The 26,209-nt window shown below is 33.3% G+C and overlaps 6 protein-coding genes and 1 long non-coding RNA gene across 21 annotated transcripts; 3 read left to right on the top strand and 4 right to left on the bottom strand.

Moving 5' to 3' along the window:
• Positions 1-161: 161 nt before the first annotated feature.
• LOC9310280 (protein RESPONSE TO LOW SULFUR 4) lies at positions 162-1,053 on the top strand. The gene has a single exon (XM_002874167.2). The coding sequence runs from the start codon at positions 496-498 to the stop codon at positions 772-774; it is 279 nt and encodes a 92-aa protein (XP_002874213.1). The 5' UTR covers positions 162-495; the 3' UTR covers positions 775-1,053.
• A 2,489-nt stretch (positions 1,054-3,542) lies between these two features.
• LOC110227815 lies at positions 3,543-5,423 on the bottom strand. Its single transcript, XM_021023516.1, has 6 exons — positions 5,052-5,423; positions 4,857-4,972; positions 4,230-4,353; positions 3,986-4,134; positions 3,821-3,883; positions 3,543-3,740 (listed from the first exon to the last, which is right to left on the bottom strand). The coding sequence occupies exons 1-6, from the start codon at positions 5,334-5,336 to the stop codon at positions 3,701-3,703; spliced, it is 777 nt and encodes a 258-aa protein (XP_020879175.1). The 5' UTR covers positions 5,337-5,423; the 3' UTR covers positions 3,543-3,700.
• A 226-nt stretch (positions 5,424-5,649) lies between these two features.
• On the top strand, positions 5,650-9,209 carry LOC9308192 (DNA-binding protein BIN4). 9 transcript variants are annotated; one of them, XM_021021436.1, is made up of 14 exons: positions 5,650-5,883; positions 6,013-6,111; positions 6,199-6,463; positions 6,662-6,723; positions 6,961-7,198; positions 7,271-7,396; positions 7,469-7,533; positions 7,611-7,664; positions 7,835-7,943; positions 8,171-8,217; positions 8,303-8,329; positions 8,521-8,596; positions 8,730-8,875; positions 8,968-9,209. In XM_021021436.1, the coding sequence occupies exons 2-14, from the start codon at positions 6,061-6,063 to the stop codon at positions 9,064-9,066; spliced, it is 1,365 nt and encodes a 454-aa protein (XP_020877095.1). In that variant the 5' UTR covers positions 5,650-5,883; positions 6,013-6,060; the 3' UTR covers positions 9,067-9,209. The 9 variants fall into 9 exon arrangements, with proteins under 9 accessions (XP_020877095.1, XP_020877096.1, XP_020877091.1 ...); XM_021021437.1 differs by having other exon boundaries at positions 6,006-6,111; positions 6,958-7,198; positions 7,295-7,396; XM_021021432.1 differs by having other exon boundaries at positions 5,651-5,883; positions 6,958-7,198.
• On the bottom strand, positions 9,093-11,289 carry LOC9308191 (pathogenesis-related protein 5). Of its 2 annotated transcripts, XM_021021441.1 has the most exons (3): positions 11,198-11,289; positions 9,868-10,492; positions 9,093-9,761 (listed from the first exon to the last, which is right to left on the bottom strand). In XM_021021441.1, exons 2-3 carry the CDS (start codon positions 10,347-10,349, stop codon positions 9,305-9,307), a joined length of 939 nt encoding a protein of 312 aa, XP_020877100.1. In that variant the 5' UTR covers positions 10,350-10,492; positions 11,198-11,289; the 3' UTR covers positions 9,093-9,304. The 2 variants fall into 2 exon arrangements, with proteins under 2 accessions (XP_020877100.1, XP_020877099.1); XM_021021440.1 differs by lacking the exon at positions 11,198-11,289 and having other exon boundaries at positions 9,868-10,782.
• Positions 11,290-11,639: 350 nt separating this feature from the next.
• On the bottom strand, positions 11,640-13,274 carry LOC9310279. 4 transcript variants are annotated; one of them, XR_002331157.1, is made up of 3 exons: positions 12,731-13,255; positions 11,894-12,416; positions 11,640-11,716 (listed from the first exon to the last, which is right to left on the bottom strand). XR_002331157.1 is itself a non-coding variant. In XM_002872075.2 (1 exon), the coding sequence occupies exon 1, from the start codon at positions 13,229-13,231 to the stop codon at positions 12,782-12,784; it is 450 nt and encodes a 149-aa protein (XP_002872121.1). In that variant the 5' UTR covers positions 13,232-13,274; the 3' UTR covers positions 12,542-12,781. The 4 variants fall into 4 exon arrangements, 1 of the variants encoding a protein (XP_002872121.1); XR_002331158.1 differs by having other exon boundaries at positions 11,894-12,189; XR_002331159.1 differs by having other exon boundaries at positions 11,894-12,064.
• A 5,666-nt stretch (positions 13,275-18,940) lies between these two features.
• Positions 18,941-20,925, top strand: LOC9308190. Its single transcript, XM_002874165.2, has 2 exons — positions 18,941-19,277; positions 20,187-20,925. Exons 1-2 carry the CDS (start codon positions 19,113-19,115, stop codon positions 20,763-20,765), a joined length of 744 nt encoding a protein of 247 aa, XP_002874211.2. The 5' UTR covers positions 18,941-19,112; the 3' UTR covers positions 20,766-20,925.
• Positions 20,926-21,455: 530 nt separating this feature from the next.
• On the bottom strand, positions 21,456-23,348 carry LOC9310278. 3 transcript variants are annotated; one of them, XR_002331404.1, is made up of 6 exons: positions 23,278-23,348; positions 23,119-23,198; positions 22,851-23,029; positions 22,700-22,770; positions 22,173-22,485; positions 21,456-21,953 (listed from the first exon to the last, which is right to left on the bottom strand). It is a non-coding gene; the product is annotated as an uncharacterized LOC9310278 (long non-coding RNA). The 3 variants fall into 3 exon arrangements; XR_002331402.1 differs by having other exon boundaries at positions 21,456-22,485; XR_002331403.1 differs by having other exon boundaries at positions 21,456-22,485; positions 22,855-23,029.
• Positions 23,349-26,209: the final 2,861 nt, after the last annotated feature.

Below are 26,209 nucleotides of genomic sequence, written 5' to 3'. Positions count from 1 at the left end.
AAAAATGGACGAAGTACATTTTATGGCCTCCCTATTATTAAAGCCTACAATAGATTCAATAGTAATAGTGTCTCCCGTAAAAAGATTGGTCTAAATTTTTTTTTTTTTTTTTTTTTGCTAAATAGTAAATATCAAATAGATGAAATTGTAGGTGTTAAAGTTTTCGAATATCCTCCTACCCAAGTCTACAAAATAGTTTTGCTAAAAAGAACTCACATGTTATATTATTGGATCCAACGTATATATCGGAACATTATTAAAAAAGAAAATGTTCTAGAGGAAAAAAAAATAACCAACCATAAATAAGAACGAAAAACAAGAGATATCAATGAATCTAGACATATACCCACCACCCAAAGACCAGTCGCAGAGACGCCTATATAAGGAACAATCAATTACCAAAAGAATAAGAAGAACAACAAACAAAAACGTAAAGAGACACAAAAAGAAAGAAAAGAGAAATCATCAAAAAAACATCAAATAAAAAGAGAGGAAATGGGGAAAGGAGGCAACTATGTGATGGTGGCGGCTTCGGAGGTGGAGGAGCTACGACAGAAGAACGGAGAGATGGAAAAAGCGGTGGAGGAGATGAGGAAAGAGATGGTGCAGTTGTGGCGGCGGACGCAGGTGGCTGAGGAGGCTGAGGAGCATCTTTGCTCTCAGCTGGCTGAGCTTGAAGCCGAATCTTTAGACCAGGCGCGCGATTACCACTCTCGCATCATCTTCCTTACGAAAGAGCTCTCTCGTTTCTCCTCCGACTCTGTCTCTCCCTAGAATAGATATTTGTGTAAAGGATAGGTTCTTAGATTGTTGGATCATGCATGGATGTATCCTCAAATTGGTTCATTGCCAATATGTAGAGGTTTTTATTTTTGTCTATATATTGAATTTCTCCTTGGAAATTTCTATATAAACAAAAATCAATGTTGTTACTGGCTCATCTTGGGGGCTTATCATATCGTAAATCCAAAAGAAAATTTGATCTTGTTGAAAAAGGTGATGGATGAAAGTCATTGAATATAAAGCAGAAGATATTCGATTTTTGGTTAGAAATAACTCAATTTTTATCAAAAGAGCTCTAAATTTCTTTATTATAAGGTAATCTAGAGTAATTGAAATAACACGTTTGATAAAAGTTTATTTACAAATTGAGATTTTGGTTTTCCTAGATTACTTGGTGACTATTTTCATCCATGCGTCTATGAAGAAGTTGTTGGCTTCCGTTGAATCGTTGATATCTCTGTCCATGCAACATTGGTTTTGGTCTGTGTAGAGTTTGATGAAGTTTAAATAAAACAAATTATGCATTTTATTTTGAAATTATTCTAAGTTTTCTTAAGAAGGAGCTTGACATCGAGCTTGAAGCTTGTTTATAATCTTGAAAACAATGTGTCTTAATCAAAAGATTCGGCGACCTATAAGGATGGTGTAGCTAATGTGATCTTTACCAGAAAAAAAAATTCGAAAGGTAAAAACAGAAGGTTGTATTTATGCTAATTCGTGGGCAAATGAAAATGTTCCATATATGACATAAGACCTCACATCTACATGCCTTCAATTTGAGTCATTTTCATGAATATGTGTTTATATCAAATGTTTTTAGATGTCGATGTGATACCTAACATAAATAAAATAGAAAATAAACAATACTATTTTCTAACTACAACCAAAATTTTGAATGGTGAAACGCAATCGATCTTTTTAGGGAATTCAGGATGGTTATGGTTTCAACAACTCAAATATGTGAAACTACATGCGGTTTGTTTATCTTTATATTTTTCTTGAAAACATTATTATATGTATATGTTAACCTGCTTGAACCAACTTTATAAAGAAGACGTCATGACTCATGAATATAAGGGAAAGCATATCCAATTAAGAATATATGATTCATTCTTAAAGCCAAGTACTTTCTTTCTAGCCCAAGCTTCTGTGGTCTAGTGGCAGAGGAAGCTTTGGTGAAGGGTGAAACTCCTAGACCCGAGTTCGATTCTCTCTGGAAACAAAAACACATTTGTTTGGGAGGTCAAGGCCCAACTGGTTTACCTGGTAGTCAGAAATGCAGGCGGCCTGACTACCCCTGGCATTAGTCGGAAGGTATTCCAAACTCGGATCAGGCAGTGTGGTGGCCCAATTCTACCTGGATCGGGAAAAGTCCACTCTGTAGCACCTCGGTGCGTTCCTACCGAGACCGACCGGATCAGCCGATAGGATTAAAAAAAAAAGACCATTCACGAGCCACCGACGATAATGACATTTCATATGGTTTGTTACGTGATTTTTGCTTATTATTTTAGTGAAGATATTTTTATTAACATAGTCATTAAGCACAAGTTAATGTGAAAAGGAAGTACAAGGAGGTTCGTTACACTAACTAAACTATAATTAGGAAACAAGAGATTCAACATGAGCAAAATGCTAAAGTATTCTGAGTAATAACAAGTTTCTTAACAAACGCGTTCAAGTTCATGGTTACAACACTTAAATTGGATATATTCTTTTCCCTTTTCAGATGTTTAGCTTGAGTAAGAAAGATGATGCAAATTAAAGTTATACAGATTTTTGATAACCACACAAATGTTGGGTTTCTAAAAGACTAAAACCCATCATAAATTAGTTAAAAACTCAAAATCCACGTGTTCAGGTTTCTCTTAAATATTGAATTAATAACATGATCATTTAGAATTGGGATTTAAGTGATCACATTACTGCTTGCTTGATTAAGAGTTTCTGTTGGGTTATGCATTTCAACCATTGCTAGGTTCATATAGAAAGTTGATGTGAATTTTTAGCTATTGAGACTATAAATTTCCTAAAGAACAATTTTTTAGTTCATCTCTAGGGATGAACCTCTCTTATCCACCACATCTTAATTAACCAATCCGAAATTGCCATAAAATCTAATTAAACAATTTAAAAATTAAATTAACCACTATGGATTCTCCAAAAAAAAACAAGATTCATATATTATATCATATAAATTTTGCCAATAAGACGAAAAAGTAGCAATATGATACGATCTAACAACAAGAAAATTGAGTTCAATCTTCTATTTCCGGATTCAAAGCCCGGCAGCAAAATATATTTTTGAAATTAATAAAACATTTACATAATTATATATATACACTATAAATTCACATTTAAACAAAAGATCCGCTGTAGCACAAAGGTTAAAATTGAGGTCAATCTTCTATTTCCGGGTTCAAAACCCGGCAGCGGAATACATTTTTGAAATTAATAAAACATTTACATAATTCTATATATACACTATAAATTCACATCTAAACAAAAATTCTGTTGTACCACAAAGGTTAAAATTGAGGTCAATCTTCTATTTCCGGGTCCAAAGCTCGACAGCACAAAGCTTATATACACTTTTTTCATGAAAGATATACAACTTGTGTGTTTTGGTTTCTGTTAAACTGAATAATTAATAACATGGTTACTTAATGTTTGGCTTTAAATGTTCACATTACTGATTAAGAGTTTTTATTGTGTTATCCATTTCAACCATTTCCAGGTTCATATAGAAATCTTTGAACTTTTAGATATGGCGACCATATTTAAGGTTGTATTCAAAGTTTCTTGCTAGCAACATCAACCAATAATAATAATTAAGAATAATAGTGCTTGAAATCCTTATAACATATTACAAAGAAAGACAACGATTCTGCGGAAGAAACAGAGAGGCTCTCAATTCTCAACCACGACTTCCCCGTTTGCCCTTTAGCTCAGGATCCCTGTATAATCACCACAATTCAATTCACTTCAGTGATTTCACAGATTCATGTCTCTCAAAATAGAGAGATAAGATTCGAACCTTTGGATGTGATCAAGTATCAGTAGCCTTGGTCCAGGCGGGATGCTCACGTCTCTTAGCGCACTGGACACAAACAGAGTTTAGCGGGTATACGATTTCGATATAGACAGTTAGCTTTAGTTGAAACAGATTATGAAACCTCAGAAGCTCAAGATAGTACAGTACCTATCAGTGAGCAATGGCAGAGTTGGGTCTGCTAATAAACCCTTCTTGAAGTTCTTCTCGTACTTCTCTAGACCCAGTTTCAACAACATAGATCTGCCCCGGGTGTAATATGGATCTTCAACACTTGGTTTAGAGAATCTTTCACCCAACTGACCACGACCGAAAAGAAGAGAATATAAACTTATGACTAATGACGTGCCTGTCTAGTTTCAAGAAGAGTTTTATCTCCTATATGATCACTTACCTTGAAAAATACTCCTTGAAAAAGAGCGAAACCAGCAGCAGTGGTGATTGCATTCATAGGTTGTCCTTGTAATCCTGCGCTCACAAGAGAATACGCAACTCCTGATCCGAATGCTGCCACCACACTGCACAATTCAACCATCGAGTTTTAACAAACAAATAAGCCACTAAGAATCTTCACCCATCAAAGATTGTATATAAGTTGTTTCAAAAGTAAACACACACAAGTAGTCAAAGCCCTACAAGAACAGTGAATCATTTTAAGTATCAGAATAATCATAACGAACTAACTCGGGTAGAGATTGTAACTCAATGAAGCAATAAATGATGAAAAAAATAAGCAAAGTCATCTTTTTTTCCTGTCATGGAATCAATCCTGTGACAGAGAATCTGATTAAGACCTAACTGTTGATCAGAAAAATGACAATTGCAAAACATAAACACTACTTGCAGACACTAATTGTCTCTAACAACAGCTCCGAAAATTGAGTTTCTAGGATTCGTTAAGTCCTAGATCACTGATGAAAAACGTCAGAACCAAGAAACAACAATTCACACACACAATACAATACAAGCTACAAGATACAAATTAAGCTACAACTATTCAAAGATCAAAATGAAAACTTACGCAGATTCTAAATCCTCTTTGCCTCTAATCCGTTTCATAACACAAGCAATACCAGCATTAACACCAGTTATAGCAGCAAAGTTCCGAGCTTGAACCAAAGGCCCACCAACAAGAGCCTACAAAAAAAGTTTCAAAAATTAGCAATAACTAACTGAAAGTGACATAACCAGTGAATCAAAATTAGGATTTAAAAACCTGAGTTTGCTTTAACGAAGCCATAGCTTGAGGGTCAATACCAGCCTGAGGCATTTCAGGGGAGAGAGTACCCATTAGACCACCAATAAAAGCTCCCTGAACACCGCCTATGGCGGTGACTACGGCGGCTTCCACCGGCAACTTCTGTTTTGACAACCAAGACTTGAAACCAGTCTCAATCTCCTTGAATTTGATCTGAAACTGTTGAATTGGATTCTGTTGATCCTTCATTAAGCTCATCACCGCCATTGTTTCTCGCTTCTTGTCTCCTCCGTCTCTCCCCATTTTTCTTCTTTGTCACACTTTTCTTGTTTCGCTTCTTCTTCTCCTTATCTCCCTCCTTTTGCCAGTTCCGTGTTTCTTACAGATGTATTATTGGGCCTTAATAGGCCCATAAGATACTGCTTTATTGGCCCCAAAGATAATAGCTACATGTTTTTTTACAGATGCCAACACCATTGGTATTCATTTTACAATTTTGTATTGCCCTAAAAACCAGTAATAATACATCGATCGGCGTTTGATTTTCCTATATTAACCTATGTATATTAGTATCACTGATGGGTTATTATCATAAAACAAGCAGGCCCATAAGGCCTATTGGGCTTTTAGTAAATTATACCTCCACGTTGGGGATAGTATTCCTCTTGTGACCAAACATTTGGAAACCACGAACAATCAGTTTCTGCCCAATCTTCCCGCGTTTTTCACATACTTCAATATCGCCGCCGGCGAAATCTTTGCTTCTTCTCTTAGTCACTTCAGATTCCTTTTCTAGATCTCGTCGCCGGTCATTAGATTCATTAATCACTCAATTTCGTCTTCTCTTCAGGTGAGCTTCGATTTCATGGGATTTTCAATCGAATTTATAGCTTTTAAGGTCTCTTTTTAGGGTTTTGATTTTGCCAAGTAGTTCCTGAATCTACGAGCTGGTTTTGTTGTAATTGAGTGGAGATTAAAGTTGGGAAGAAGCTTCGATTGTTGTTTTGAGCTCTGAAGAAGTGAAATTATGAGCAGTAGCTCTAGAGAGGGATCTCCAGATTGGCTTCGCTCTTACGAGGTTTCAGATTCAATCGGATTTCTGTTTCTATTTCTTTTGAATTCTATAGAAATTCAAAATTGAAAAGTGGATGGTTTTGTTACGCAGGCACCCATGACTACTTCATTGTTGTCACTATCATCTTCAGATGATAGTCCTTATAGAGAATCTGAAGCCGTTTCGTCTCTTCCTTTGCCTGATGATGACGGTGACGACACCACGATTCTTGAGAAAGAATCTGTCGAGTCTCAAGAATCTGTCGAGTTACTACTGTCTAGGAAGAATTCCGAAACGAATCTTGTGATGAAGCAAGTGAGTATCGAGCAGGTGTTTTCTAGAAAGAAGAAAGCAGATGCTAGTCTCAACCTTGAAGGTATGGATGATTTTGTTTCAGATGCTGCGCCAAAACAATCTTGTTTTGCTCTGAGATTAAAAGAACAAACATTATGAGTCATTTCCTTCTTGGAGAGCGAGGGAGAAACTATCAATTTCTGACTTTGTGGGGAGTATTGTTTATTCAACTGTTGAGCTCTTATAAGCATGTATTTGACTCGGGGAGAATCATTTGCAGGGAAGCAGAATGGGAACAACGTTGATGGGGAAAAACTCTCTACCAAGCATAAGGATGCTCAAGTAAGAAACTTTTGGACACTCTCTCCATCCTACTCCTTAGTGCTTTTGTTGCCTCTACTTGCTTTAGTGAAAAAAAATATTGTGATTCAAGCCTTTCTTGTGAGCATGTATCTGCTTCATAAATGGATTGTGTTGTTAAAATAGTGATATACTATTTTCAAAAAAAGTACTACTAACTCTTAATTTGGTATAGTGTTGAGAAGATATGATAACGCTGTTTAATTGTATCTTTAGCAGGGAGGAGATGATTCTGTATGGCTGGTCTCATCTGATTCTGAACCATCCTCTAGTGCTCCGATAAAGCAGGAAGTGGCTGTGTCAACTGAAAAGGATGAGGATTTTGTTCTTGATGCTACAGAGGAAGAACCTGCAGTTAAGAAAGTTGGAAAGGAAAAATCTCCAAAAACAAAGTCAAAGAGCGGTCGCAAGACACCCAAGGAAGGAAATGGTGCACAGAAAATTTTTAAAAGTGAAGGTAAGAATTGTATCAATGTTCTTTTAATTTAGGATTTTCCTAAAGCAATGTAACGGTTCCTCTATCATGCAGATAAAGTTATCAATACCACTATAGCCGAGGAAGTAACAATGGAAAAATCTCCAGAAACAAAGTCTAAAAGCAGTCGCAAGACACCCAAAGAAGAAAATAGTGCACAGAAAATTTTTAAAAGTGAAGGTAAGAATTGTATCAATGTTTTCTTAATATAGGATGTTCATAAAGCAACGTAACGGTTCCTCTATCATGCAGATAAAGATACAGATACCACTATAGCCGAGGAAGGAACAATGGATCAGAAGATCAAGCCTTCTTCTGTAAGTTCCTTTGTGCGAGGACCACTATTGTTGTTTCTTCTATGGTTCTACCTAATGACCAGATTTAAATATTGCAGGGCTCAAGTTCAAGATTGCCTTTGGTACTTTCTGAGAAGGTGAATCGTACAAAGGTAATACAACTATGTTTCTTTGCACATGGTTTTACACTCGACGTTTATATATCTTTGTTATGGAAGCTGGTGACATTTATGTTCTGGAAAGGCCAAACTACGTCTATTTTTTGAGTTTTATTAGTTGATAAAGCACAGTGGTTAAGTAAACCAGTGAACAATATTTACAGGTACTTGTTGAATGTGAAGGTGACTCGATAGATTTGAGTGGAGACATGGGGGCTGTTGGACGAGTGGTTGTTTCAGACACAACCGGAGACATGTACTTGGACTTGAAAGGCATGTTCACTCATATATACATATCACTGGCTTCACTCTTTATGCTTTTGATTTTCGATTTCTCCCATTGAAACTCCAAAATGGTTCTCTTTTTATTTTGCAAAACATGTAGCAAAATCAGCTATGCCTCTTGAGTGTAACGGAACTGATTCGTTACAAGTAACAGGTTACATAATTAGTTCATGACTGGAGTTTCTTTAGTAACACGTTTTCATTTCATGTTTCAGGAACCATATATAAATCAACAATCATTCCATCCAGAACATTTTGCGTGGTACGTTTTTTGTTCTCCTTGTACCTTTTCGAATTGTAAGGGCACTTGTGGTATAATAATTCACAACAACGATCTTGTATTTCAGGTTAACGTAGGTCAGACAGAGGCAAAGGTTGGTAATTTCTATTGCGTTTTCTTGTTTCAATGCCGATACCATGTTAAGTTGTATATATTATTGCTCATAGATCTCGACTCTGTGTGCACTCTGAACTTTTGCGAAGCTAAATTTTAGCATTTGGTTGGGAAACTAAAACAGAAATTGGAGCGATAGCCTAATTTTTGCATTATATGTTCCCTTGTCAGATTGAAGCTATTATGAATGACTTCATACAGCTGACACCACAATCTAATGTGTACGAGGCAGAAACAATGGTAGAAGGTCAGCTCGTTTTCTCTCTGATAAAAGTGAAGACATTATTGCGAACTTGTCTTCTTGTAGAACTATTCTGGATATGGTAAACTGATTTTACACAAATGTCTACTTCTCCGGCTAATACAATTAACCCATTTAGGCACTCTGGAGGGATTTTCATTCGAATCAGATGATGAAACTAACAAAAACGCCAAGACTGCTTCAAAGCCAGCTGATCAAAGTGGAGGCACAGAGGAAGAAACCAACACAAAAGCCAAACCCAAAGCCAAAGCAAAAGGCGAAACTGTACGATGACAAAAACTTAGAATTTCCTTCTATGAAATCGACATAAATCCCTTACAGTAAAAGAATATTTGTTACATGTGGAATCTTCGCAGGTTATAGGAAAAAAGAGAGGAAGACCATCTAAAGAGAAGCAGCCACCAGCAAAGAAGGCTAGAAATTCTGCCCCGAAGAAGCCAAAATCCAAGAAATGAGTTGTGATTTTGATTTCTCCCACTCCTTTTTAAACGTATCATTTCATTTATTCAGTTGAGACAACATTATATACACATGAAATAGAGTTTTTACATATCAATTCAAACAATTCAAGGTAAATCTAAGGACTTTGATGAATGGAGTATAAAATCTCTGAGAAGACATTAAACATGGTCTGTCTGATTCCTCCACACGGTTATGTATCAATTCTCGATAAAAAGGAAGAATGGTGATGATTCATGTCGTGCCTGATTGTCTCAAAGCAGTTAGACTGAAGCCAAGAAGCAAGAAGACAGGGTAAGGTCGAAGAATATTGGATGAGGATTGACTCTGATCCTGAATTGGGGGATTCATATACTGGTCGTTTGGAACTTGGTTCACAGTGGGAGGAGGCATGAAGTGCCCATTCTCGTTTTGATTCTGAGGTGGGGGAGCCATTGATTCCCCGTTTGGTCCAGGTGGGTTCTGAGTGAGAGGAGCCATAGGTGGACCGTACTGATTCTGAGTCGGTGGAGCCATAGGTTGATTGTATTGATTCTGAGTGGGAGGAGCCATAGGTTGACCATACGGATTTTGAGTCGGTGGAGCCATAGGCTGACCGTACTGATTCTGAGGTGGAGGAGCCATAGGTTGCCCGAACTGATTCTGAGGTGGACTGGGAGGATCCGAGCTCTGACTGTCCGGTCTTTTTACCCTGGATTGTTACGGGGATAAAATCAATCAGAATCTGCAAACTTTTATAAAAAGTTGCAGACAGCATTGTAACAAACTCAAAAGTGAAAAGGCATATGATATAATACCTGCCAGGGCAGAAGATAATGGCATATTCAGAAGCCTTGCAAGTGAAAGTACTGGTTCCATCATCAAATGCATAGCTATAAGCTCTGGGACAAGCTCTCTTGAAAATGGAAGAGTAAAAAGACGGTCGGCATGTGGTCGGGTTAGCAAACTGACCGCTGCAACAGTACTGGTCCAACCCAAAGGCCTCACAAGCACTCTTGCATGCAACAACTCCTCTCTCTGCCTCTTCCTCTCCTACCACTTGAAGCTCCTTTGGACAGCTTATGTTGATATCAGCAACACATCCTGTAGCATTACAAGCTCCAATCAGTCCACCACCGGTCGGAAGAGCAACTATGGGAAGGTTATACCCATCAACGAGACTCACATCGTAGAAATCTTTGTCATCAGCACCATGACCGAGTGTGATCTCGAAAAGTGATGTTGGCGGAGCAGCGCCATTACCGGCACACTCAAGCTTCCCGCCACAGTCTCCAGTCATACATTTTCCCGCGCCGGTGGCATCAAAGTTGCAGCCTGTCCTTGCCCATATACGACCTGACCAGCCTAGAGCCGAGGGAATCCTAACAGACTGTCCCACATCAAGCCTGAACCCTGTGGTGGGTAATGGCTGGGTGCCAGAGCCTGCAAGAGTTCCGGGCCATATAGTAAAAGGACAGTTATTTGTGATGACGAACGTTGAGGAATAAGAAACAGAGAACAGTAGAGAAACATAAACAAGAACAGCCATGGGAACCATTGGTGATCTTCCCATTATGGTAAAAACGTTTTAAGATTTCAGAAATATGAATTTGACTGGGAGGTCCCTGGACAAGGGTTTATACCAAATAAAATGTTGAAGCCGTGAAGTTGCTTTAGATAGCTTCAAGCCGCAAGACAATGAATAAGGGTTTAGCATTACTCTTAGGAAACTGGTCTCTCCGACAAGGCAATTCTTTGCCTTACTTCCCCAACCTCTTTCAATCCGTATTATTATATGATCATAGAACTAATGAAACGATGTATCATGTAAGAGAATCTACACTAATTCCTTTTCAAACAAAATTGAAGTAAAAGCTTATTTCAGATCCAGGTTCCTTGACAATGGAGTTGATATAGTTATGAAAAGTTGAATAACCAAATATTATCTTTGGTAAAGGTATAAATGATAAAAAAATTTATTTAAAAAAAAATCCTAGCAATCAAATTTATATTTCTCAATTTATATTTTTAATACGAAATTCAATAATGAATAGTGGAAAAAATCAACAAAAAAAAGGAAAAAAATAGTGATTGTTACTAAATTAAGTAATTATTATCACTAGCTATTAGGGAGAAATATTCCCGTACCGTTATCTTATCGTAGCGGCTGAGTCAATATTTGATACTTTGCCAACTTCTTCAGAAGAGAATCTTTCACGATCCCAGGAAACCATCGAATACCTAGACATCCACCTTTCTGTCAGCTAAACTATTGTATTAAAATCCACGTTGAAAAGAAAAAAACAACTTGAAGCAATTAAACAAACCATTGAGGATTTTTACAAAGCTCTCTATGTTTCTATCTTCAAGTTGCTGCAAACCTAGAAAGTATATTCTATATGACGATTACTTAGTTTTTTATTATGTTTGAGTTAATTCAGATCATCATTGTACATATACTTCAGAGTAGGGTATTTTGTAAGGCTGCAGCCTAGGACTACAACAAACAGTTAGGAACGAGAAGGGTGTAAGTACGCTATGACTTACCAAGACTGCGATTTAGGTGGGACTCATGGGGGCAACATAAGAGCGCAGATTCCATCCGGGCCTCAGATATTACATACAAGCTATCTTCATCAGCAACTTAACAGTCTAAAGAGATTGTACCTGGTCATAGATATTGGACAAATATCAGAACCTCAGATATAGCCACGACAAAGTTACATGGCAGATGATAAGAAACATGAAAGTAAGGCAGGTACTGGTACAAAAGCAGAGCCAACATGTAAATGGAAAACGAAAGGTAACGGTAACAATTCTTTAAACATCATATCACATAATTACCATGTTTAGCTGATAGTTTTGAACACAGTTGGCCGGCCACATCCTCACTAGGTAGTTCATCATACCTATTTAATGCCGTCTTCCTTCTCACAGTTAAGGAGTAACAGCTTATGGTGCCAATGAATTTAAACCAAGCTTGTTGTTTCCTGCTGAGCACAAACACAAGAGGACCTGCAAAGTAAGGTTTAAACTTTCATCAGTTAGATTTACTCCTTTGATAAAGAAAATTCAAACAAGCAAATCAGTGTACATAAAAGAAGCACAATTAAACTCTCCTGAATTGCAACATTTGAAACCTGCACAAACAGAAAACATTTTCAGACCCAAATACTCATCGATCAAGGAAAGGAAAGTTGGAAAGAACACATGATTTGTTAGAATTAGGTTTCGATCAGAAAGGATTAAGGGGAATTTCCTACAAGATAACAAACCAGAAAATATCTTCAGGAATTGGTTAGCAATGTGTAAAAACCCTGTAGCGGTAGCACCACATTTACAGAAATCAGCCATGGTGTGTCAGGCTCTGCGTAAAGGTAGCCAAAACAAGTCTGAATAAAAGCCTGCCTAAATATCGTGTCCAATCACAAGAAAAAACTAAAGGTGCACAAGAAGAGACATCAAACATCAAGAACCTAAATGCAACAGCAGTAAGATCCAGAATAAAGCATTAGAATTATAAAGTCTCTCCTACATAAGTACTACATAAAGTTCAACAATACTAAGATAAAAGCTCTTTTTAAGGCAGGGAGGATATGCCTAGACCTCCCTGCAAGAGCAATAGCACAATGTCTCTTATCCATAGTTCTCCAAAAGAAAGAGAAAGGGAAGTTATTCTACGTAAGATAAAGAAGCCTCTCAGTCTCAGGATTTGAGGAGATCAACATGGATCTAAATCAACTCCATTCCGTCTCCAGCTGGGCTGCAGATGGGGCTCACAGCAGTAAAAGACCTCTCGAAAGGAGAAGCATGGAACTGAGCATCACGACGACGACGCTTAAACGAACAGCTCTCAGAAGGATGACTCTCAGCAGCGTCAAGCTTCCTCCGAACCCCTTTAACCGCCTGCTCCTCAACCGATGAGAGAGGGAAAATCCTCCCGCTGGCACGGCACAAAGAGCTATGGTTATCATAGAGAATCCGCTGGTTACAATTCTTGTCGCAGACATGAGTCAGCCCAGTTAGTTTGCAGCGATACATATTCCCACAAACAATTTCATTCTCACATTTCCAATCACATTTGTGACACTGATTGGGTCCATCGCAATCGCGACCCAGAATTGCAGACAAGTAAATAACATTGGCAGATGTAACCATGGGAGATTTTCCAAATACCTCCATCTTATTCCTTGAATCTGAAAAAAGCTCCACAACAACCTTTATATACTCTGCAGAAACCGAAGGAAGCCGAAGAATCAACCATCAATATCAACGTAGATCACTCCACATTTTAGCTAATCAATTCTTCAAAATCACATCAAATCTCGAATCTACTTGAACGCAATTAAGCTATAGACTACAGATTCCACGATTATCCAAAATTCGAACGTGAAATCAAAGTGCAAGCTACAACAGATAGCTACCAGATCCGATGGTAAGATGAAGAAGATTCTCCACGAATTTAGAAATTTTCAGAAGCAAATTACACAGAGAAGAGAGATAAGAGAGAGCGAGAGAGATACATACCTGGATACAACGAAACCCTAATTTTGACTCGAGAGAGAGAGAGAGAGCAAAGAGGAAGAAGAAGAACAAAGTGAGGGAAGAAGAAGATGGTGAAGATATTTATAGATTAGAGAGAAGAACTAACACTGTCTTCCAACGGATAATATGATCTTAACTCCGTTAATTAACGGTCGCATTAAACGGGTCCCACCAGTGATTTTTTTCCATTTTATATTAATTGTTTATTCATTTTTGAGGACATGTATGTACTTAATTAAAGTTTTAATTCGTCTACTAATTTCGTTTTTTGTTTTGTCTTATCGAGAGAAAGAGATTATTTATCACGTGTCAGTTATTCAATGGTAATATTTTAAACCAAACCCGCGCGGAACAAAAAATCCCCACCCAAATTTCACCTATTTTATTTTCTCTCTTTTTATAATTACCTATTTGACTCTATGCGATATTTATAATTTGAAGCTATTTTATTGGTTAAAATAGTAAATATGATAATGAGATAACCATGTTAAATGAAGTGGATAAACGGTAATTTTTTCGCTGAAATTGAAAACGAAATTAATACTAATAGAAAAAATAAGTGATGCCGTAAAATTAATAATAATTAATTAATTCATAGAAAAAAATATGAAAACGAAAGAAAAGGAGAAACGGTAAGAAGAGTGCAATGACTTTGGCCTACCTAACCCCCGTCTTCTTTGCTCCTTCACATCCTTTTCCACTTGTTTAACGTATAACAAAGTTTTGACTTTATTATGGTCAATGTTTATCTGATTTGGGCTTTAATAAAGCCCACTTGCAATTCTACAAAAATTGGACCTTGAATCGGGAGGTCAACTGATGTCAAAATTGTCAGCTAATCCTTAAAATTGACAGAATTTATAAATATCAATACAGTAAATTAAAAGACTTAACCTGTGGATAATTTTTAAGAAAGAAATTTCTAAAATCGTTTTGATAGGTAACCTAAATTTCTAAAATCGTTTTGATAGGTAATACTATAAATGAATTTATATGTAAACATTTTTAGTGGTTATTACTTATAGTAGTACTGTACCTACACAGACACTCATGTATGTATAAACCACGTGTAAACGTAATAGATAAACCCACGTGAAGAGAGGTACGTACGTAGGCTAACTTCAAGACAGATCCGATAATAGTTGAAACTAACACAAGACTGATTAAATTTCTTTTTCATAACAAGTCAACGAAAGTCTTTATTAATGGTAATGTTAACGGTAACATGTCACACGCTCCCAATTAAATGCTAATCTAACTAAGCATTGTTTTCTTAGCTAGCTCCCCAAGCCTCCCATAGGACTACTCTTAGGACCTGGTGGTAGTAGTTGTGGAAACTTGATGAACATGCAAGTGACACATAAACAACTCTACTTTCTACCAAGTGGTACCACAACGTACACAAATAAGAAAATTTAACAAAAAAAAGTACACAAATAAGTTATTAAAAGAAAATTTCCTCCAAGTCAAAGAAAAATTTGTTTTTTCTTCTTTTAACGTCCGGGTTATATATTATAGTAATTGCTAAAAGCCCAGAACTTTTGTGTTTTAGAAGAACAAACAGTTCCCGTGACAAAAAAAAAAAAAAAAAAAAAAAAAAAGAACAAACAGTTTTCTTAAGATGGTAAAGGACAAAAATGCCAAAAAAAATTAAATTGGACACTAATGAATAGGATTGGTACAATACAAGACAAATTGAGTGTTTGTCTATCATAAAATGAAATTTAGTTTGGGAGGAGGATACTTACAAAGAACTTAATTTCGTCACTTTCCATTACAAATTTGAACTTGAAGTGTTAACCACTTACTAGCACAGTAGCACTCTACATGCATTGAAATCTAGGACCATGATGCATTGATGCTTGTAGTTGTGGGATTTTCAGAATCTTACATTTTCTTAATGGCCGTGACAACTTTTGATCACCATAATTTTCTGTCTTTTTAGAAAATTTATATAAGTGAGTTTATTGTTGTTCTAAACTTCTAATAATAATAAGAAAAATGGCAACATTGTTATGGTGGGGAACCCTCGAGGAATATTCCGATGCCAATTCAGCTGTGAAATGAAGATAGACGACAGACGTCATAGAAAGTAGGGCCTCTAGTGGGCCGTGCATGTTCTTAAAAGTTTTCCACTTTCCTCACATTTTTCCCCTTTTTGGTCTTTTTCAATTTACAGCTACATTCATTTTTTTAACGGTCCAAAATCAGCTATTTTAAATTTTACATTTTTAAATCTATTCTAAATTATACACACTATTATCAATTAAATTTGCATTATGGTAGATCAATGGTTTATAAATTAATTTTTTAAAAATCACGATAAATAGTATGTTGTTATTATAAGAAATACTAGATAACAACCCGCACTATGTGCGGGATGAAGTGATTTAAGTAAAATTATTATGATTAAAATTATTATCCGGGATCCAAGATCTGTTTGTGTAAAACGTAACATGTAATAATTTTTTTTTGTTTTATTCAAACTTGGGACTATTTATATAAGAATACGTTTTACCCGTGGAATATTTGAACCTTAAATAAAGCTTCAACGTGATAAAGAAATTATTGACGAAATATTACCATTTATGGCAATATGTCTTTCCGTATGTTTTAAAGATTTCGAGATTTTTTATTATTATTTAAGTATAAGAAATCTAAAAATTTAGCAAAGATGATATTTGATAGTTTCCGAGTTAAGATTTTGTAGTGTTCCAAATATAAGATTCTTATATTATGAATGAATTATTTACGAAATAGTTATAATGTGACCGTTTGACCAAAAAACGAGGTTATAATGTGGCCATATTTTGGTTTATATATAAATGTGGTTATAATGTTTTTCTTCGAAAAGTTAGAACTACTCCAAAAAAATCGGATTTTAAGTATCCGTAACATGTATAGAAAAGAGATTATCTTATTTATTTAAGTACAATAGATATAAAATTTTATGAAAGATTTAGAGATTTTGTAGTTTTGAATTCGAGATTCTTGAACAAAATGTATATCTTTTATCATTTAAATATAAGCATAAATATATATATATATATATATATATATATAAATAAAAAGATTTTTTACCCATCGGCTAGAGAAGATTTATATAAATGTATATAAAGAAAAATATAAATATAAAAATTTATTAATATAAGATAAACACAATTTTTTTCCTTTTTAATTATTGAAAATAGATTATTAATATAAATAAACAAAGATCCCGTGATTTGTTGTTAAATATAAATATGATATCAGTTGCCTAATTATTTGCTTTTAATTATAATTTCGTTTTTTTGTTATTTGTATGATATATATATGTATTAAGACTAATGGCAAAATCTGTAAATAGTCTAGTAAAATTTGGGTTAAAATTTAAATGGGTGAAAATTTACTCTGAGAGCGACATGTCAGCATGGCAGTTTAGTTAATAACACGTCAAAATAAGGTTTATTTTATAAAGTGCTTCTCTATTAATATATAAGGGATATCTTTTGCAAATGAAGGTCTGTAGTTTAAAATTTAAAATTATTATTTCATTATGTCATAGTAATAATAGATATCTTTTGCAACTTTTTTAGTTAAAGAAAACTTTCGCATGCTTTGAGTTGTGAGTTGTTGAAAGAAAAAACTTTTGGAGTGTGAGTTGTTGACAAAAAAATTAAACACATCTTTGCATGCTTTTTTGTTTTGTTCACCAACTAGGATCGGACCCGCGGTCCACCGCGGGAGAATATTGGTTTACATACGTTGCGTTTAATATTGTGTTTGTTTTTTAGTAGAATGAATCGTGTAGTATACTTATAAATATTCACAATAACGAATTGTAGAGAAAATGTAAAATTGTTTATAAATATACCCATCGTATTAATTATGATTTACAAAATAGAATTTGGTGTTTTAAAATTCTAAAATTAGACGATTCATGGGAATTAAAGCAGTCAAAATAGGTCAAAAACCGCGGGTCGAGCCCACATCATCTCACTATGGGGCAGATTGAGAAAATATATTAAACCCGCAAATAAGCGGGCCACATGGATTAATTCGAAGTGGGTCATAGGTTTAATCGGTTTTCATCCGCGGGTTGGCGGATCAGCCCGCATATTAGTATTTATTGATAAAATTATAATTTATTCAACATGTGGTAATTTAAACAAACTTTTAATAGTATTTTTATTTATTTATTTATTTTAGTAGTATTTTAAATTTTGGTTACTTTAAAATTATTTAAACAAAATCCATGGACAATCCCGCAAATCCGCATACATTCGAGGGACGGGTTTGTATTTCATATATCTTTCAATTAATGATAATTGGCTAAAATGAGCAAAATTAATGACAAAAACGTTGATTGTTATGGAATTAGTCCCAAAAATATATGAACAAATTTATTATACGTAATTAATGTATAATATTGTTCGGAATATGCTTTTATTTTTAGTTACCATAAGTATAATCAGATTTTATTTGATTTCCATAAATATTTGATTTTATTTTTATTTTTCATTATTAATTCGAATTTATATTCCAAAAAAATTTCAAAGATCCGATTTCAGAAATTGGGTCAATTTTCTGATTTTAACCCGACCCATTTTCATTTGTACTTCTCTTTTAATAGTATAGAGATGGACTTTTAGATTTAAAAATGGTCTGCATAAATAAATAATAAGGTCGTGGATACGAAACTAATTATTATTTTAATATTGTTTACATTTATATTTTAAATAATATAGAGTAAATCAATAAAATTCATATTTTAAATACTTTAATATTTGTTTTTCAACGAATTCGTACAATTGATTTAGGAATTATCAATAAAAGCTTTGAAGATGTTTTTTAATTATATTTTCTGGTAATTTTGAATTAAAACAAAATCAATGGTATGTTTAAGAATACCTGTATTTATTGGTTATAAGGTTAAATATGGAAGATCCAAGACAACCATATTAACAAATTCTGACTATTTCTTTTTGATTTGTAAAATAAAAAAATTTATAGTTTTCTAGTCATTATAATTTATAAGTGTTTCGGAATTCCCGTGAATTGCAACTGAACTTTTAGTATTAGTGGTTCTAGGCCTAGCAATTGGAGTATTTGTAAAGTGCAACACTAGATTTTTGCATCCAATAGTAAAGGGTGGTTAAAACTTAAAATGATGAAAGATTTTCGAAATTTCAACTAGATGTCAAATACAATTTCAGTTAATTAATCAATTACAATAATTTTATATGTTTGGTAACAAAAACATTGGTAAATCCGAATGACAAATGGCAACGGTTAGTCCAAACTTAACAGCTAGGATTTGTATACATACTGTATTTAATTAACACATATAAAGACTCAAATCTATAAATAGAGGTATAGAGTGAGAGGAAACGCCTAAGAATCCGGGAAGCTCAAAACAAAAATTGAGAGAAAGAGATAGCATTAGATACGGGAAGGTCCACGTAAGACCCGTGCTTCACTTTGATATCTCTCAATCTCCTTCAAATTTTTTTTTTTTTTATCAAATCTTTGATCTAAGATGATGAAGCGTGAGTATTTAGATTACACACTTGTGCCTTTAGGGCTTGGTTTGATGGTGTTTTATCATCTTTGGCTTCTCTACCGTATCATCCACCGTCCTTCTTCGACTGTCGTTGGCCTCAACGCCTTCAATCGCCGCCTTTGGGTCCAAGCCATGATGGAGGTCTTTTTCTTTTTCTCTTTCTTTTTATTTTCTTTTTATATATCATATTTGTTTGCTTTTGGTTCTTAATTTATATTTATATGTAGATTTTTTTTGGGAGGGTCAAATGTGTAGATCTCTCTGTATGTTTATGCATGAGTTGATGATCATTTTTTCCCTGGAAAATGCAAATTTATTTTAGCTGATTTGGCTTTATATTTTGAGGGTTGTTGGAGATAACTAAGGAGAATCTTGTGCATATCATATGTGGATGTGTATGTGTTTTATATAAATTGCATATAGTGTTAATTGATAAGTGTATTGAATATGAGTGAATTGAATAAGATGTGATAAATGATAAGTGTATGCATGTGTAGAGATTTTCCTGGGAAAGAAAATTTTGTCAACGGTTACTAGCTAGTTCCTTCTGCGTTGGAGGATGTGAGGTTGAGATTTTATGTCACTATATTATGACTATATGTGCATATATATTTATTTATATAAAGTATATGTTTTACATAAATATGAGTATAAGTCTTTAACAAAAAAAAAAAAAGAAAAAAAAGAGTATAAGTATAATCATCATGTATGCACCTCAAAAATTGATATATTGAAAGTTGAAACAGTATCAAGTTGTTTTTCTTTCTTTTTTTGCTGAGATCTTTTCTTTTCTCATATATGAACATAATTATGTTAAAGTTCTTTACGTAAATGCCCGATTCTGGAAATTTCCTTAATAAATGAGTCCACGAGTGTGAAAGCTAAATAACACTCAAAAGATGCTTTGCATTTCTGGGAAACTTTTTTTGAAAAAATGTTAATAACTATATTATTTTCTCCACCAATTTTTTGCCTTTTTTGTTGATTCAGATTTCTTGTACTAATAGATAACAACTAGCTTATGTATCTGTTTACAACCATTGTTTACAGGACTCATCAAAAAATGGCGTTTTAGCGGTTCAAACGCTAAGGAACAACATAATGGCGTCAACTCTATTGGCATCAACCGCAATAATGTTGTGTTCACTAATCGCGGTACTAATGACAAGCGCTACAGGAGAGCGATCTGTCTGGTTTGTGTTTGGTGACAAAAGTGATCGAGCCTTCTCGCTCAAGTTCTTCGCAATCCTCGTGTGTTTCCTAGTCGCGTTTCTCCTCAATGTGCAATCAATTCGTTATTACAGCCATGCAAGCATCCTCATCAATGTCCCCTTTAAACAGCTGATGGCTGTTTCTTCAGGTGGTCGTGGTAACGGTAGTCTTATGATAAACCAAGATTATGTGGCTGCAACGGTTAACCGTGGGAGTTACTTCTGGTCGTTAGGACTAAGAGCATTCTACTTCTCATCGCCTTTGTTCCTTTGGATCTTCGGTCCCATCCCCATGTTCATCACTTGTTGTGTTCTTGTTTGTTCGTTGTACTTCCTTGATTTAACGTTTGACTCGATGAAATGTAGCGTTGGAGCCGCAGACGCGGAGGAGCCCGAGGTCAGAAGCTTAAATGTTTAGTAGTTTTATGAGTGAGTAACAATGGTTAGGGATTCAGAAATATTGAGGAGAGTTTTGTTCAATGGAACATATTTATGTTGTATTGATTCAGGTTCAATGGTAGTTGAACCGTGTCAAAGAGTCACTTTGTAACTAAGTGAATAAAATTGTTGTCATTTAACCGTAAAATTGTCAATTTGGTGAATATATGGAGACCATATATACCATATTTTTTTCGATGAATTCTGGATCTTATCTCTTCGTTGAAACCAATATATTTGATGCTTGCGGTAGAAATCATACATGTCCCTTTGGACCATACCATGTTTATTTTCAACCATTTACTTCAAACTTATGGAAAATTTAGAACCAATTACAATTTAATTAAATATTTTAAAATTCAATTGGACATGCATCAAAAAAATCTATAAATTTTACTTAGCTTTTTCCTTTTCCGTTTAAAAGGGTAAAATAGTACTAGGAGGTCACATAATTATTTTTCTATCAACCACACGTTAATTGTTTGAGATCTCCTTAAAAGCTTTTTATAAAAAGGACATGTGTTTTTAATGAAACTAGGACGAAACCCGCGCTACGCTGCGGGATATTTTTTGGATTATACTTTTTTAGTAGAAATATAAATTTATAATAATCAAATCAAATTGTATAAATTTAAGTTTGTTAAGCGAAATGTAGCTAAAGCACCAAATATTAACTGAATTTATATATCAATATGACTTTTATAACTTTGTTTCATAAAAACCATAGTATAAGATTAACTATTTCCTTCTCGAGCACTCCACCAGAACTCCCACATTTGGTTTCGCCATGGAACGTTGGTCTCTTGCTTCTCTGAATCTTGCCTTCTTCATCGTCACAAATCCAGTTTCACTGCTTTGTCCGTGAGCATTTTCCTTGTCATATGATTCTTTGTCTATAGAAGACTTATGTCTGTTGGAGTTCATGGAAATGGTTTCTTCTATATGTTTTGGTCTCAGCTCATGTAAAGAAGCTTCGTTCTTCGAGGATGATTTACGTTTTTCGTTGTACCGGGATACTTCGGGGCTGAACTTTGCTTTTTCTTTTGGTTCCCAAAATTATGGTTCCTACTTGAAGCTTGATTATTGTTTCAATTCTTTCTTTGAGGCATTGAACAATCTAACTAATAACTGCTTTTTCATTTTTTGGTCTGAATATGACCTCCTTGGCCTAACATGTAAAATAGAGAAAATGTCAATGAGAACTAACAGAATCTAAAGTCAACACATAACTATCCAATTGATAATAACTGACAACTGAATTTCATCTAATTTAAAAGTGATCCACACAAGTTTCTTTCTTTAGACTACAGATGATGTGGCAAGCTTGTCGACTATGATATGCAGTAATGATGTCTCATTTTTTAGATGGTTCAAGAATATTACTTACCGTGTCTGCGGCAATGTAGTCATTTGATTCTAACCTGCCAAGACCAATAGTCTCTTGCTTGCTCTTAATTTTTCGAAATGTATCAGAACTAATTTTGTCCTCTGTGTCACTCTCGTCAATGATTAACTCATCTTTCTCAAAAGAAGAATACCCAAGTTCTTGATAAACTCTATTTATAGATGCGGCGAGCTAACTCGTCCTAGATGATTTAGCTCTCAAATTCTTACAAGCTGTGTTTTGGTATTCGAGATCAATTTCTTGTCGAAGCTTCGCCTCCTCGTTACAGACCTCAGTATGAATTGTCTTTCCTTCTCTGAAAACATAAAACCCAAAATCACAACAACAAAAAGCATAGTCGTATTCATATGTCGAAGAAATATAATAAGCCCAACATTTTATTGACAGCTGAATAATAATAAGCCATTTTGTTCGTTTGCTTTTAAAATAAAACGACTAAACAATTCACAAATATGTCAATATAACTTGGTTCATGACTTAAAATTAGAATGTTCAAAGAAAATATTTACGGTTTGTAACTTGTTCCATAGCTACGTTCTTAGCATTTGAAGGGAGACTTGGAATACTCCATTGCGTTATCCTTTGACCCAAAAAAAAAGATGAAACAGTGAGAACAAAGGGAGAAATTATGTATATTTTACATTTAATTTAGTATAATACCTACAGCGTTTTTGTTCTTAGGATTCACGTCTAAGCTTGTTTCTACATAGAGAGAAACAACAACTTTAAACAGAATTCACAAAAAGGAGAAGATAATGAATCTAGAATCTTCTTAACATCCCAACAACACTTTTAAGTATCTTCATCCTTTAAATTCCCCTTCTTGGATTATTTGTATCCTGTATATTAACAGATTAGATTCATTGAAATGAAAACTTGTTATTAATCTTTTATACTAACCTATTGGAACAAAAGAATATGTTCTTACAGAGGCTCTTTTAACAATTATGGCATGCGTAGAGGAGGATTGATTGCTCCTTGTTTTCCTTATGTATAGAGGTTCATAAACTGCAAAAGTGGAGAAAAATTAAAGCTTTAATTCACCAAACTAAAACTCTCGACTAATTGACATCAAAAACAAACTTACCAAAACTAAAACTCTTGAAGAATTTTCGGAAACTTATGGACTTAGACGAACTGTACCAAATTCAAGAAAATTTAGAGATCGACAAAAAAAAAAGATGCTGGAAAGAGGACAATTTGTTTGAGTCAATCAATAGTAAGCCCACTTCTAAATAATAATAAGCCTTCTTCTCAAACAATAAGCCCAAATATAGTGAGATAAGCTTTAGAAAAATGACGTGGAACATAGAAGAATTATTATTGGCCCAGAAATCTGACATGTATTAATCCAAATGTTTCTATTGGAGGTTGATTTTAATTAGGTGTCACTCTCAAAACAACTGAAAAAGCTGATGTGTCAACCTAGGAGAGAAACTTAGTGTTATTATTGTATTGATTTACGATGACAAAAAAATAAATAAATAAGACAAATGTTAAATCCATAAAAGTCAAACTAATAAATTTATAATTTTGGAGATTTCATTTTTAAAAAATACTATATATATAGTGGATATTATTTTTTATTGTTTTTTTCTTTCTCTAACTAACTTTGAATGAGTTAAGTGTATTCAAATTATATTTTACTTTACTGTCAAAATTAAGATTAAAATATATATTTTTCTCCATTTCTTTCCTCTACCATTTGAAACTAAAGGGTGTGATTGGTAAAGTAAAAATAACAGGTGAAAAAATATTTACTTTGAATTCCTTTACTTTTTCACCAAACAAATTAAAAACTTTTAAAAATGATTTATTCAACTGGTTTCAGGTAAAAAGAAGAAAAAACAGAGTAAAGTTGTCTTCTAAAAAATGTAGAGTAAAATTATTACACTATAATTCAGTTTTTCTTGCCTTTACTTTTTTAAATTTAATTAAGGGAGATTTTTATAAATATACTAAATTATATAAGAAATTTGAAAACTAAACTAAGTGATATGGTAATTTGAATAGTACTCTTTTTATATTCAAACTTTACCATAATACCCTTTTATTAATTTAAGTAGTATTTAAATTAATAAATTACAAATAATATAAAAAATTTAAAATAACTAAAATTTGTTTTTATTAATTAATAGTAAAAATTAAAAACTTATTTACAATGTTTGGAGTAATCATATACTATCTAAAATATTGAATAGATAAAAAATAAAAAATATTATTGTTGATAATATTAGTACAATTTGTAACTTACTTAAAATTTATAATTAAAAATTATATAACTTATAATAAATAAATTATTATTTTTTGGTAAATTTCTTCATTCTAAATCGATTTATTGATAAAGTCGATTTTTTTATCTTTCGACTTATTTTTCACTTTTGTTGACTTAATTTTTTTTTCTGTCGACTTATTTTACAACACTCGACTTATATTTTAACTAGTTGATTTACAAAATACTCGATTTTTTGAACTATTAACTTATTTATTTTGTTCATTGATTTATAATTTTTGCTGTCGACATGTTTATTCATGGTAGATTTAATTTATTCTATGTTGACTTACTAATAAGATCAATTTTTTAAACTGTCGACTTATATTTTATTTATTTACAATATCAATCAACCAAAATATCAGTCGACTGTTTTAAAATACGTCGATAGAAAATAAATTTAGTCGATTTTAAACTATTGACTTATTTAATTTTACATTGATTTATTGATAAGGTTGATTTGTTGAACTGTCGACTTATATTTTATTTTTGTCGAATTAATTTTATTCTCTATAGACTTATATTAAAACAACTGACTTGTATTTTGGTTAATTGATTTTTGGGGCTTTTGCAAAAATGCCACTTTTCAAAAATACCCCTTTTTTAAAACCTTACAAAAAATGCTCTTAAAAATATAAAATTTACCCAAATATGTATGTAATATTATTAAAACATACACAAACTACATTTCTACGTATCTAAAATCTTATAAATACTTTATAAATACCTTATAAATGCATTTAAAATACCTTTAAAAACCCTTAAAATATCTTGTAAAACCTTTGAAAAACCTTAAAAATCCTTTAAAATAACTTGTAAAACCTTTAAAAACACCTTATAAAACCTTATAAATACTTGGATCGATTCTTCAAGTAGTAGTTACAATCCATAAGTACCTTATAAACCTAATAAAACTTTATAAAATTTTCGGATTTAAAAAGGGGCATTTTTGAAAATGGACATCTAAAAGGGGCATTTTTGAAAAGGGGCACACCAAAAAGAGTATTTTTAAAAATTTCTCTTGATTTTTTACATTTTCGATTCTTTTGAACTGTTGATTTGTTTTTTGTTTTTGAATAGAGATAATATTTTTAGTTATAATATTTAAATTATTTATTTTAGGATAATTAAATTTAACTTATATAATTTATATTTGTAATAAATTTAAAATAAATATAGTGCATATATATTATATATCTCGAAAATATTAACTATAAAAATTTCTAAGAAAATATTTTTGAATTATATATAATTAAAATTCTTAGTTAATATTAAACCAATCATGATCCAAAATATTAACTACATCAACCCAAAATCTAGATAATTTTATTCTATAATTAAATTCATAATTTATATCGTAATTATTAGTTTAGTTCCATCATTATCTAAAATTTTCACAAAATAATAATAAAAAAATTTTGAGTATATAATTTTTTAATATGAACAGTTTACTTGTGAATTTTAAATAGTATTTGTAAAAAAAATAACTACTCTAATTATTTTTGAGAAATTGTTAAAAATGCCCTTTTTTCAATACTCCTTTTCAAAAATGCCCCCTTTGAGAGTCCATTTTTAAGTTTGCCTTCTTTTAATTTTTAATGACCATTTTACCCTTATTTGAAACAAAATTAGGTCCACAAAATACAAAATATTTTTTGGCGGGAAAAGTGATCCCGCAATTTTCCCGCCAAAACACTTGTAAAAACTTGTAAAACCTTTTAAATACCTTGTAAAATTTTCCCGTAAA

The sequence above is a fragment of the Arabidopsis lyrata genome, assembly GCF_000004255.2.
Source record: "Arabidopsis lyrata subsp. lyrata unplaced genomic scaffold ARALYscaffold_6, whole genome shotgun sequence".
NCBI lineage: Eukaryota > Viridiplantae > Streptophyta > Magnoliopsida > Brassicales > Brassicaceae > Arabidopsis > Arabidopsis lyrata.
Note: the sequence above shows the minus strand (reverse complement) of the source record. Positions and strands in the feature narration are given on the sequence as shown.

What these genes read in the sequence shown, in the direction of transcription:
- LOC9310280 (XM_002874167.2), top strand. Translation starts at nt 496, where the DNA reads ATGGGGAAAGGAGGCAACTATGTGATGGTGGCGGCTTCGGAGGTGGAG.
- LOC110227815 (XM_021023516.1), bottom strand. Translation starts at nt 5,336, where the DNA reads ATGGGGAGAGACGGAGGAGACAAGAAGCGAGAAACAATGGCGGTGATG. An exon ending in AAAGAGGATTTAGAATCTGC is followed by an intron (nt 4,354 to 4,856) that starts GTAAGTTTTCAT and finishes TGAATTGTGCAG; the next exon opens with TGTGGTGGCAGCATTCGGAT. An exon ending in ATACTTGATCACATCCAAAG is followed by an intron (nt 3,741 to 3,820) that starts GTTCGAATCTTA and finishes GTGATTATACAG; the next exon opens with GGATCCTGAGCTAAAGGGCA.
- LOC9308192 (XM_021021432.1), top strand. Translation starts at nt 6,061, where the DNA reads ATGAGCAGTAGCTCTAGAGAGGGATCTCCAGATTGGCTTCGCTCTTAC. An exon ending in TGCTAGTCTCAACCTTGAAG is followed by an intron (nt 6,464 to 6,661) that starts GTATGGATGATT and finishes AATCATTTGCAG; the next exon opens with GGAAGCAGAATGGGAACAAC. An exon ending in CATGTACTTGGACTTGAAAG is followed by an intron (nt 7,944 to 8,170) that starts GCATGTTCACTC and finishes TTCATGTTTCAG; the next exon opens with GAACCATATATAAATCAACA.
- LOC9308191 (XM_021021440.1), bottom strand. Translation starts at nt 10,622, where the DNA reads ATGGGAAGATCACCAATGGTTCCCATGGCTGTTCTTGTTTATGTTTCT. An exon ending in ATTATCTTCTGCCCTGGCAG is followed by an intron (nt 9,762 to 9,867) that starts GTATTATATCAT and finishes GTAACAATCCAG; the next exon opens with GGTAAAAAGACCGGACAGTC.
- LOC9310279 (XM_002872075.2), bottom strand. Translation starts at nt 13,231, where the DNA reads ATGGAGGTATTTGGAAAATCTCCCATGGTTACATCTGCCAATGTTATT.
- LOC9308190 (XM_002874165.2), top strand. Translation starts at nt 19,113, where the DNA reads ATGATGAAGCGTGAGTATTTAGATTACACACTTGTGCCTTTAGGGCTT. An exon ending in GGGTCCAAGCCATGATGGAG is followed by an intron (nt 19,278 to 20,186) that starts GTCTTTTTCTTT and finishes CATTGTTTACAG; the next exon opens with GACTCATCAAAAAATGGCGT.